At 31.0% G+C, this 13,812-nt stretch overlaps 1 protein-coding gene across 1 annotated transcript; it reads right to left on the reverse strand.

The window, feature by feature from the left end:
- Positions 1-1,742: 1,742 nt before the first annotated feature.
- On the reverse strand, positions 1,743-11,929 carry LOC127736160 (charged multivesicular body protein 3-like). Its single transcript, XM_052246715.1, has 6 exons — positions 11,828-11,929; positions 9,446-9,506; positions 7,823-8,002; positions 6,902-7,023; positions 5,154-5,265; positions 1,743-4,301 (listed from the first exon to the last, which is right to left on the reverse strand). The coding sequence occupies exons 1-6, from the start codon at positions 11,870-11,872 to the stop codon at positions 4,165-4,167; spliced, it is 657 nt and encodes a 218-aa protein (XP_052102675.1). The 5' UTR covers positions 11,873-11,929; the 3' UTR covers positions 1,743-4,164.
- Between the last annotated feature and the right edge of the window lie 1,883 nt (positions 11,930-13,812).

The following is a 13,812-nucleotide window of genomic DNA, read 5'->3' on the forward strand; positions in this document are numbered from 1 at the left end:
AAATTTGAAGGCGGAAATTTCATTGACTGATGTAAAAATTACCAGAACAGAAAGTACTTAGAAGTGTTGTCAGATCCATGTAAGCAAAGCTTAGACACAGGATCCGTTTTTTAATCCAATTGATCCCTTGCAATGGTCAAGTACACTTTAAAATACTCTGTAGACCAAATATTGTAAATGAACCCATCATTTAAAGTAGCTGAGACATTCTCATCATGAGAGCTTGATCAATGAACCTTGGAAACAAGGTCATATCAGATGACCCCTTACAAAAAGACTATGTACATCTGACATCAACTATTGGAAAAAAAATATATGATTTGTCAATTGAAATATCTGATATATGAACTTAATTTTGATCAGTGAACCAAGAAAATGAGGTCATGTCATTCGATTCCTCTTATATGAACATGGTCATCTTACAATGAATGATTCAATAGACCAAATATAGTTGACCTTTGCAGTAATTGAGGAAGCGCTAAAAGCATGAAAACTCAACTTGATTATTTAACCATGGAAATGACATATAGGCAAGATTATACCTTTCACATAAAAATGTTCAAACTGCAATGAGCCTGTAGACCAAATATATTTGACCTCTTACATGTGGTTAAACTGAGAAACTGACCTATTTCGCATGAAAACATAACTAATCATCAAACCAAAAAAAAATAGGTCAATGGCATGTGACCCCTATAACATTCATGTACACCTTCCACATATTCTAGTATATCTATACTAATACAGTACATCTGTGACTAGTAGTAACTGTTAAACATGATCTCAGCAGGAAAACTTATTGCTTATCAAAGAAACTGAAAATGAGATGGTTAGAGAACCTCCAGACAGAACTGCCTTGGAGTGAGGAAGGTCATGGATTTGATTCTCAGCTGCTGGGTCAAACCTAAGACTTTAGAAAATTGGTATTTGCTACTTCTCATCTAAACACTCAGCATTTAGGAGTATGAGCAGACTGGGCAGTATGGAGTCAGAGTAATGTATACGGGGAAGGGTGACATTTCTTCCTAGAGACTGCTACTTGTGTACTTGTACATTAATTATTGTGCTCAGCATGGCAGTTGAGTACAATGCAGGGTTCATATTCATATCACATTAACAAGTCCTGAATATGCATTTTACTTGCTACTGGACGTTGAACAGTCGTCTTTCCATCAGGCAGACATGTATATCTTTCAATGATTCTACATACCAAATTTGGTTACCTATGACTTTAATACAATCACTCAGAAGCTGGCTTAAACATGAAGGCTTATAATTGAGCAATGAACCATGAAAAAGAGGCCATGGTCTGATGACTGTGCCTTTTGCTCAATCCTATTCCTATCATTATGAATAAAATAGGTTTAAATATAAATTGCTGGAGGTAAACATCAACAAAAAAAGTCAGGTTGGTATTCTTCCTTATTTTTCAAAAGTTTAATGTCAAGAAACTTCTTTTTTTTTAAATTTGGTTTTGATGGCTGATATCTATTTATTTCTGTTTTATTTCTAGCTATTTAAGGATGATTTAGACGTTGGCAAGTTGTAAAGATACATGTAGACTACTGAAAATTGTGTTAACCTCTTAATATATTTTTATTATTGTTGTTGGGTTGCTGTGTCCTTGATGTATACCCATATCTCCCTTTATTCATAAAAAAAAAAAAAAAAATGTTTTGTAACCCAGATTCTGAACAGTTCAGAATATCTTCATAGAATAAAAAACAGTGAAAAGAATGAAATATTATAAAACGATTTATTCTATAATACAAATGCTATTTTTCTTGTAATAAGTAATGATCTTTTATGAACTTAGAAATTTCACATAATAAACATAGAATACTGACACTGTGTAAACAGGCAAATTTCACTCACATGATTTCACAAGATTTGACATAAATTTCGTGTGCAATAAGCTTTAATTTTGTTCACAAGAAATCAATTTTACATGTATTCCTTTTTTATTAATTTCAGTGTTCCAGCTAGGATTTCAAAAGGGCAGGGTGCCAATCCTGAAAAAGGGCATTTAACGCGTGATATGATAATATGAAAAGGGCATGTTTTAATAAAGATTATAATCAAACATTGTTTGTTCATTGGATCACTGGTTATAAATATACAAGAACAACATCATTAGCCCAGAGAAAAACTATCTTTCTACTTTTTAGGCTGAAAACTTGTCAAGCAGCTTGTGACACAAGTTTTAAATCATTGCTTGGCACAGTTAAGCTTTATATGCAGTATTTTTTGAAAAATGTCCTGCTTCATTCTGTTTCTATGGTCTGACACACTTTACAAGTTTCACCTTTCTACCTTTTCTGTGCTTAATGGCAATACAGCACAAAACAGCTGTAAATGCACAATGTTAGGATATAGTGAACAGTGAACATTTGGATTGAAAATAAAAAATACAGAAAAAGATGACCAAGGCACCCTACCAACCCTGCTACTAAGACCCTCTTTAACTTTTCCCATAACTCAAAACACCTAAACATATAAATTCTAAAGCCAGAAGTATGAAGACATATTTTATTATATCTTAGTAGGTTACTCAATGCTAGGAAAAAATAAGATTGAGTTATCTTTCTTTATTTGGGTGTGCTCCTTCTTTGGAGGATAATAAACAGTACGTAGAAGATGTAAATATGATCAACAATATGGCGGCCGATTTTGTTATTTTTGTGTAAAAAATGAAGGCAGTCAATGAAAAATACGTCTTAATTTGCTATTTATTTCACGGAAAACAATAAGAGCAATGTTTTTAACGAGTTGATTATGGTTTTCGAATTTCTGTCAAGTACGTTTTCTCCATGAAACTACGGTAAACATTGCTAATTGTGCCCAAGTTGTATGAACATTTCTTCAAGTTCAAAGAGAAATGCCGACTGACCGATTCTATTTGAATGAATTAATGTTGATGATCATTAAATGACCCATCCGATAAACGGATTACCTATAACAACAGATTATGACACCTGTTGTAACCGTTGATTAGCTTGGGGTCGTAAACAAAGTCATATACTTGTCGCCAGGTAAATTTTCGTAATTGGCTGATCATATCAATATGAACAAAATAATATACCAATCGATCTTCAAAAAAGGCAGGGCGCCCTGCAAACTGTAAAAAGGGCACAGGGCGGCACTCGGGAAAGGGCGGGCGGACCGCCCTGTGAAAACGACCTAGCTGGAACACATAATTTCATGTGAATTTTAGAAATAAGCTTGTTTCAAGAGAAACTTGCCTGAAAAAATTCACTTTATTATAACATAATTTTATGGAAAATAAACTTTTTGATTTTAAAAACAAATGAAGAGAATAACAAAACTTTTTATAAATATTTTAACATTATAAAGCTTATTTTACAAACTAAATCGGATCATAAATCAACAGTTTATGCTCTTCTTGCTATATCACTAGGCTACACATATTCTGTTATTTAAAATTAAAAAAAACTTTGAACAATGTTTTTCAATAGACATTTCTTTTCCTATATTCCAAAGTTATGATATGAAAAGAATATAATGTTCAAAACACAAATATATAAATTATTATCTCCCTCCCTCCCTTAAAGTCAAATATAAATGTGTTTGCAGGTCGTGGTTTTCAAAGGACATATATTATTGGTACCTACTGCATTTGTTCATAATATTTATGTATGTCAGACACACTGATTAACTATATGATTGATCTGTTAAACATTATTATTTAATTTCATATGAAATAGATAATTTTGCTTGTTTCATAATGCATATTAAAATAAAATAACAAAACACATCATAAACGTTTTAAAATCATCTAACAGTTTAAGAAAATAATTTTTGTTCTTTGACTTTAATTACTGTTGCAATTCCTTATTAATTTGTGAAGATAATATCAATAGAACTGAACATATCTAGCCATCATGGTAAACAGTATTCAAAACATAAAGCAAGTACTACATTGTTTTTTCTATTAGTTCTGGTAGTAAATGGATTTCTAGCCACATAACCTACAAAAGTTCATAAAACAGGTATATGTATTCAAAACAATATTCCTGAAATTGTTAATGTGAAGGATGTAACTTGTGTATATGACCCAAGCCAGGCATGCTATCAATAATGGTATAATAAATAATGTCAACAAGTATAAAATATCACAATAACAAATAAGTCACATGATTAACATTAGCTCTTTAAAGCTTCCAATCGACTTGTCAGATCTTCCTCTCCCTCATCTTCACTCAATGCAGTGGCGCCCTCTGCCTCTACTGTTGCTGATGGCAGTGTGTCAGCCAGGGCGTCTGGTGCCTTATCTAATACACCTATAAAAAGTAAAAAAAGCATTTAATTCACTCAATTTTTTAATGCAAATTTTTTAAACAGAAATGTAAGTGAATTTTCAAAAAGATATCCCGACCCTGCAAATTTGATTGTCACCCTTTAAACAAGTTAGACAAAGAAAATCCGTTCAATTATCTCCCCTTTAACAAGTTGGACCAAGAAAATCCTTTCAATTATCTCCCCTTTAACAAGTTGAACCAAGTAAAGCTGTTCAATTATTTCCCCTTTAACAAGTTGGACCAAGTAAATCAGTTCAATTATCTCCCCTTTAACAAATTGGACCAAGTAAATCCGTCCAATTATCTCCCCTTTAACAAATTGGACCAAGTAAATCCATTCAATTATCTCCCATTTAACAAGTTGAACCAAGTAAATCCATTCAATTATCTCCCATTTAACAAGTTGGACCAAGTAAATCCGTTCAATCATCTTTCCTTTAACAAGTTAGAACAAGTAAATCTGTTCAATTATCTCCCCTTTAACAATTTGGTCCAAGTAAGTAAGTTCAACTATCTTCCTTTTAACAAGTTGGACCAAGTAAGTGAGTTTAATTATCTCCCCTTTAACAAGTAAGTTCAATTATCTCCCCTTTAACTAGTTGGACCAAGTAAGTAAGTTCAATTATCTCCCCTTTAACAAGTTGGACCAAGTAAGTAAGTTCAATTATCTCTCATTTAACAAGTTAAACCAAGTTAGTAAGTTCAAGTATATCCCTTTAATAAGCTGGACCAAGTGAATAATTCAGTTATCTCCCTTTTAACATGTTGGAATAGTATTATATTCCTTCAAGCACATTCTCATGTAGTGTTTGTGATATGCAAAATAAAAATTACCACTTGTGAGTTCATCTAAAACTTTGGCAACTTCTGTATCAATTTCATCATCCATATCTTCATCATCTAAGCCTTCCATTGTATCTTCTATCATTTCCTCCAATATACCAGCCTGCAATAAAATAACACCAAATTACTAGTAATCTGAGTTAGCCTTTGTGTGATTGAAAACATTCAGAGTAAATGTTAACAGGACAGTCCAACTGAAGTTTTATAAACTTACTTTCCAAATGACAACTTTCACATTTGGCTCATTTAAATGAAAATTATCCATTTTACATGTTTTATGTCAAATGTGTAATTATTTGTATTGACATGTTAAACATCACCTATTTTATGCCCCCGCAACTAAAAGTTGGGGGCATATTGTTTTACCCCTGTCCGTCTGTCTGTCCTGCTTCAGGTTAAAGTTTTTGGTTAAAGTTTTTGGTCAAAGTAGTTTTTGATGAAGTTGAAGTCCAATCAACTTGAAACTTAGTACACATGTTCCCTATGATATGATCTTTCTAATTTTAATGCCAAATTAGAGTTTTGACCCCAATTTCACGGTCCACTGAACATAGAAAATGATAGTGCGAGTGGGGCATCCGTGCACTATGGACACATTCTTGTTTCTTTCTAATAAATGTAAAATACCTTAAATGGTTGATTTTAATTTTATATTCATGTTTGACTTAAAATTCAACCTTCCAAATGTTAAAAGAGTTTACTTTCAATTTAAAACATCTAACTATTATGAAACTGTAATGGTACAAACAGAGTACAGGAGGTATCTGTTATTAAATATTCATTTTGTACAATAAACAGATGTTTCAAAAATCTGATTCAAATTGGATATGCTACACTCCCTAACTACGAAGTATATCGTAGAGAAAACTAACAGCTTATTTTAATCAGATAGGTGTTTCAAATAATAAAGTGAAAACTTAAAGAAAATTTTTGTGTTTTACAACAAATTTCCTGTTTAGCTATGTTAAAGTTTGTTCATGTGTATCTACAGAATTCTTTAATATCTGGGGTAATTGCATGCACATTTGAAAGACTAATATTTCAGCAAAGCATAACTCATACATTATCATTGACTTGAAACACTACTCTTTAACTTTCAAAAAAACATCTGTATTACAACCTTAGGCCAGTGCTTAAAGGCAGAGTAAAAAAAACTCTGTGTTTGGTAATCTGTAACATGTGTAATTTTTCTGTTTATGGTATTTAACACTTATGATAAAAAATTGAGTTATCCTCCATTCCTACCCAAGTGATTACAAAAAAGGCTACATGGGCATGTGAATTATGGTCTTCTGGCAATTTTGTACCCTTGTAAGCATTAAGACATATAAGTAAACCATACAAACTTATTGGGCCCCTGTGTGAAAAACCATGATTTCAATGTTACAATGCATGTTGTATGAGGCGGACAAGGCTCCATTTTGATACTGTCCCCATGACGTCTTGATATGCTTTGTATGATATACAGTATACTTAGCTACCATACAGGGTCATATAAACTTTGCTATAATAGATTTAAATTAAATTCTCAGAGAAATACCATGCCAATCATGTTAAGGTTTGAATTAGTCCATAGGTTTCATATAAGACGTCACATAAAATACATGAATCAAGGTAAAATATAATGTTTCTCAGTATATCTGTTTTTTTTTTATTTTCTTTTTCTGGAAATAAGGTTTTGAAAGTTTTGAAATTTTCATACACAATAATTCCAGTGGTTCTAACAAGTAAATTTATACCTTCATCATTTCTTTTGACATTTCCATCATGGTACGTTGAATTTCTGGTAGTTTTACTAATGCCTGCATGCTTTTCATCACATCTGTACTTTTCTCAAGAGCTCCAGCTATTCGCAATGTTGCTAAAAAAATGTTAATTAATGATTATGTCCCTAGTAAATGTATACTTTGCAATTCACATGTATGTACAGATGATTCATGTATGTGTAGAAGTGAAATAAATTATGATACAGCAAGAAAAGTATTTATGTAAATATTATGCATGCACTGTAAACCCCTTTGAATAAAATCTGCATGTGCAGTAGAATTGTAAAGTAAAATGTTGACTAAACAGCATATGTTTTAAGAAAAATTTAACAAAGATTCACTTACCTACAGATGTAAATTTTGTTATGTTCGTTATGAATTTGTATTTTACGACTTTCTGTCACAAAAACATATTATTGCATGTGATTTTAAACCTCTTGAAGCACACCAGTGTGCCTAAATTGTCTTTCTTGTCTTATCTGATCTCCCAATTATAAAAAGTAAGGCATTTTATTCCAACTGTGGGTGTATCACTTTTTTTCTAATTGCATTACAATTTATAATATGAAATTGGTAATGACAAGCTAACTTCATGAAAATTTCTTTCAGTTCTGCAGTTACTTTTTTATCTTTAAATAATGCTGTTCTTTAGAATGTTTTGGTGTTTAAAGTATAGAATTTAAAAATTCATCCTAGAAATATATAAATATAGATACAATTTTGGATTCAAAATGATGACCTTGACAGTATGCAATGTATGGTGATGCAGCCATTATTTTTCAATGGCAGTGTTTCTACTAACAGTTTCTATTTCTCTCTGTTTTCATTCTTTTGCATGTAAAAATAATGAAGATATAATAAACACATATAAATGAAATTATATGAAATAGATACCTAGTTGATTTTTCATGTTCATAGATACAGAATTCATATGTGCCTTTGATGCATATAGTTTATTCACAACTTTTCGTGATTTGACAATTTCACTAGCCAGAATTTTACAAGCTCCCTTTTCTCCCTTTTTGGCTGCATCTTTCAGATGACGTTTTGCTTTCTCTTCCTCTCTCTGTATACCTGTTACAAAATAACATGTAAGGTTAGTACAAATGTTTTTTGCAAGCAAAAACTTACATTCACAATAAAATTCAACTTTTAAGACATTCAAGACATTTTTCCAACTAAATGTTAGATTAGGAATCACAGAGATCAATAAATTGTAAAAAAACACATTATATTGTCATGTCTACAATAAATGTACATTTCCTTATAATGTTCAAAAGTCATCAAGGAGTCACAAATGAAAATTACTTTTTTTGGTGTTTTCCATAACGAACTATGCTATCATTATAGTGAATTGTACACTTTTACATTCATTAGAAACAATATGACAAGGTCTTGATCAGTGTTATCACTTCAAATCACCAGCAAGAGTGATTTTTAAATGAAGAACATTGTAATCATAAAATGGATATTCATAACCATTAAATATGAACTAGTTAGACCTAGAGTTCCTGTTTGAATTTTCCTTACATATATCTATTTGTCAAATTTAAAATTAATCCAGACAAATTTACCATACTTTGAAGAAGTTACTTTTTTGCTCTCATTGGTGTCCCTTCTTCTAACTTGGAAAGCCATGATCATGACCTTTTCTATTAAAATTTGTAAGTATTGTTATTTTAAAAATCTGATGATCCATCTATCCACTGAAAGAATATTTAATAATTTTCTACTGCACCAGGTATCTAAATTTTGATACTTTAATAATAAAATATTGTTAAACATGGTTTAACAAAAAGATGTATCAATTTTAATGTGTAAATTTTAAGAATACATGACCAATTAGTTTATAACGATTTTATTTGCTCATAGATACAAAAAGGATCGGACACAAGTTTAACCAACTTATGAAGTCTTCTCCTTTACATAATATTACAATAACAATTATACAGAGCATGCACAGTTCAGTATATATATATTAAAGGTAATAGTAAAATGAGGCATTTGCACAGTCAGAGAAGAAAAAGAAAGAAAGAAAAAAAAAAAAAAGCCTAACGCAATTAACAAGAAAAAGGATAGAGAATTGAGAAAAAGAAAAGAAAAGAAAAAAAAAAGAAAAAAAATATTAAATAATACAAATATAAAGAAAAAAAATAAATGAAATTCTGTGGACACGATGTTTTTTGTTCAGTCATATCTTATTTGATTTTACTACAAGGAATCTTTTTGATTTTTTTATATATCTAAAGACTTCTTTAAAGATTTCACAGTTTTCCTCGTATGTTAAAGTTTGGCTACCCTCAGTGAGCAACTGTAGATTTATTGTCACTTGTAGACGATGAATGTTGGTTAATAGATCGTTCCTTATATCGGCGTATTTATTGCAATTAAAGAAGAAATGAAAAGAATCCTCATGCGGAGCGCCACAAGCACAATATGGACTTTGTATTATATTTGATTCAAATAGGTCGTTATTTAGAAATGACTAATGTGTACATATGTATAACTCAGTAATACCTTTGATCTGTCGGTCTATGTTAAAACCCTCCTTACGTAATTTGTGTGTCCATTCATTCACCTAAAATTGAAACACATTATATTTATATCATTAGGCATGTATATTTAGATGTATCAGGAGAAAAAATTAGCAAAGGAGAGAGAGAGAGAGAATACACTTGTGTCATGGGAGGAAATCTTGCAAAGCTTGTTGAATAAAAATGTTAATTAATAAGCCTACATGTGTATATGCATGTATGTATATGATTTAATATCTTATTAAATAAAAGAGCTTTTAGCCAAAAAAAAAATATAGCAAACAAACCAATAACCATTTATATAATTAAGGAATTAAATGGATATCTGGCCTAAAAATTTCACTAAATAAAAATGAAAAAATTACAGGTTATGTGAACAATGATACTCAACCTCAACCACCTCTGCAGTCATGAGGTAGCCTGTTCAGGTATCAGGTCCGTTCACGCCCAATACATGTTCGCACCCTACACGTTCGCCCCCTAGGTCCGTTCGCACCCTACACGTTTGCACCCATTTTTTTATTCAAATTCAAGTTGAATTATTAGATATTTTTTTATATGTATATACCAAAAAAAATATATTTTCCTGAATAAAAATTGGGGAATTATTATATGAATTTTTTTTTTTTTTTATCAATTTGATGATTAATTATTAAATGTTAATTATGTACAAATCAATGTATGATTACTGCTAATTGGTATTTATACACAGCTAAATTTGGTATCATTGTTGTGTGTTTGAAAATCATGATTGTTGTTTTAACTTACTTTGATGTAAATACTGCATCATGTATTTAGCTTGGTATGAGTAAAACATTGAAGATTTTAAAAGAAAAACATGAAAGATAATTGATTTTAACAGCTTCGCCACTTTGATCTCACTTTATTTTGAAACAATGAAAAAAAAAAAAATTATATCACAACACTAACCAAAACATAATTTAAGATTTATTCAGCACAAAAAAAAACACGTGAGAATCTCACTTTATTTTGAAACAATGAAAACATAAATTTATAGTAATACACTAACCAAAAGATGATTAAGATTTATTCAACACAAAAAACAAACGTTGTCAGAATCTCACTTTATTAAGAAACAATTAATTTTTTTTTATAGCAATACACTAACCAAAACATGATTAAGATTTATTCAACACAAAAAACAAACGTTGTCAGAATCTCACTTTATTAAGAAACAATGAATTTTTATTTTATAGCAATACACTAACCAAAACATGATTAAGATTTATTCAACACAAAAAAATGTTGTCAGAATCTAACTTTATTTTGAAACAATGAAAAAAGAAATATTTACAGCAATACACTTACCAAAACTCGATTACAAAATTATTAAACACAAAACCAATAAAAAGGGTGGGAACGGACTTTGAACGTGTAGGGTGCGAAAATGAAAGGGGCGAACATGAATGGGCGCGAACATATTTTTGGGCGAACGGACCCAGATTCGCCTGTTCACCTCTAACATGTCTAATGTGGGAAGTTACTGATTCCATCTCAAACCAAAGCCTTGAAAATTTGTTCAACATGTTCAAAGATGTTTCACTGCTAACTATAAGTAGACTGCACTTAGAAGAAAGAGTAAAGACTGGTTGGCTCATGAGTTAGAATAATGTGTCCATATCCTCATGCAGACTGTTACACATGTACATGTACTTTGTGAACTAGCACATTAAAAATCTGACTCAGCATTTCTTTTTAGTACAAAGAAGGGTCCATACTCATATCTGTTAACATTTTCTCTTCCTGATATGCATGTAATATTCGTCATTTGACATTATACACCAACAAGAGGGGGTCCAAGCCATCATCACTATCAGACTCATGACCAAGCATCCTTTCAAAAATATGTTAAAGCTATCACTCAAAAATCCTTTAATACACATGTAATTGAGTTTAAAAAAGGTGAGAGATTCTTGCAAATTTTACAACATCACATTTATCATATATAAAAAAAGTATAAATGCCTTGATGTAGTAGTAAAAGGCAATATCAGATCCCTAATGACAGACATATCACAAAAATATACAAGCCCACGTTTTATTTCCATTAAACATGATGTTATGTCGATTCGTATTTGTCACTATAAAAATTCTCGTTGTTTTGTATATTATGCCGACTCTAAATAAAGCTTGTTTGTTAGTATGATGTTACTAGTTTGCTGAAGATTCAATAATACAATATATAAACTGTAGACTGTTAAAGACGAGTCGTTATCTTCTAAAAATTGTCGTACGATACCTTAAATTTTGGGTCATCCAATTATCGGAGTGACAATTTTCTATGATTTTGTCAGACAATAAGACGAAGATATTGAAAAATTGGTGTGAAAAGTAAACAAGTATACCATATCTTTTGGCGATTTTTCATTTGATTTTCCAAACAGACCCATAATGTAATATGATCATCGGCTAAAATAATAATAACAGGAAAAGCAACAACAGGAAGTGTGCACAATATAGTAAAACAAAAACGACAACGTATTGCACAAATCCGTTATTAGAACATCTACATAACACTACATAATACTTTTTAACTAGTCTTTAATATGTAGAAGATTACAAGAAGGCAACTAAGTATATAATTTATCTTATATTCATGTTTTATCCCAGATTGGACATCAGTTACCTTTTTCGTATTTTTTTTAAAATTCTTTCCACTTGCTTTTGAAACTTTGTAAACAAAAATCAATGAGTCTCCACTGAAACATCTGAGATCATCTGATAATCTTAACTACGATACAGTCCGTTAAATCCGCCCACATAAGGCTTTGACCGTATCATATGTATTTCTGCTTAATTATATACAAGTTGTATCAAATTTAACGCTTCACTGACAAATCAATTTTGAGTAGTTTATCTAATTTCCCAAAAAAATATCTGAACGGCTTAATAAATTTTAAAATCAACAAAACAAGTGGGTCATCTGTGTTTTTATCGGAAATGTGTTTGTCCGGTTAATCCGTCCCGATGGACAGTAAATATGTATGGAGGGCCAGTTGATCATATATTTATGAAAGGAACGCTGATCTATTAATAAAGGGATTCCAGACAATCGAAAACAAAATTTCAAGCAGAAACGAGTTTTGTAAGCAATAATAGATTATCGTTAGCTTTAGGAACTGTATTATATATATATATATCACTATATATATGCGTAATAAAGGATTTTTCTTTAACATTTGACATGCCGCAGTAATGATAATTACAGTTCCTATGAATAAAATAGCAGACGAAATATTCAAGGAAATGACAATTACGGAAGTAAATGGGACGGTGGGCGGGTTTACCGGACGGACGGAATTACCGTACACCACTGTAATTTAAAGTACTTTATGGTATATTTTTCACAGCCAAATATTGTCAGTTATCGAAATTTATTACTAGTACTGGCACTGAAAAAAAATTGAGCAATGGGACTCTGATAAAATGTAAGGGAGACACGGAAAATTTTGAAAACAAATAAAATGTTATATAATATGTTAAATATATATGCTCGTAAATTATAAACCGAGGTGACACACCTGTTCTATCTGGGACTACTATACTAACTTTAGTATAACCGTTGGCAGTCCCAGGTTCCGTAATAACTATTGTGAAAAACTTTCAATGTCGAACTGCTGGCCGGGAAGCAGGACAAATCGCCCCACTGGAAAATCGCCCCACACCAAATCGCCCCACTTTTTCACTAACTCGCCCCACTTTTAAAAAAATCGCCCCAAACTGGTTTACCAACTCGCCCCACTTTTTAAAAAATCGCCCCACTTGTGAAAAGGGTTAAATCCCGTTAATTTTTCTCCTGCCAACTCGCCCCACTTAACGAAAAAAAGGTAAAATCTAGATGAATACATAATTTTCAGGTCTGCCAACTCGCCCCACTTAAATGAAAACTAATCTACACAGAATACATAAAAACGCAAATTTATTAGATTATTATTATTGAAATTAAATGATGTTTCACTTTCTCAAAATATAGTTGTAAATACATTATTCATTATCATATAAGTTTCGTATTATTGGAGAATAACTTTATTCTTGTAAGCTTAGTTATTTGCATAACAATTGAAAAGAAAACTGTTAATTGTATCATAATCCGATATTTTATCATAACAATTGAAGGATTTCAATTTGTTTTTATAGCACTAAACGGATTGGTTACTTTTGTCTTTGAATTAAGAATAATTAAACACTAACGAGCAATCAGTGAAAGGCAAATGTTTCTTTCAAGTAAATATCAAAGAGAATGTCCATTCATGCATTCTAGTCAAAGCAGGTTTTGTTGTTGTTGAAAAATTGATTGGTAAGTTTTGTTTATGGTTTGAAAACAATAAAA

Source organism: Mytilus californianus, unplaced genomic scaffold, assembly GCF_021869535.1.
Source record: "Mytilus californianus isolate M0D057914Y unplaced genomic scaffold, xbMytCali1.0.p SCAF_3, whole genome shotgun sequence".
In the NCBI taxonomy this organism is placed as follows: domain Eukaryota; kingdom Metazoa; phylum Mollusca; class Bivalvia; order Mytilida; family Mytilidae; genus Mytilus; species Mytilus californianus.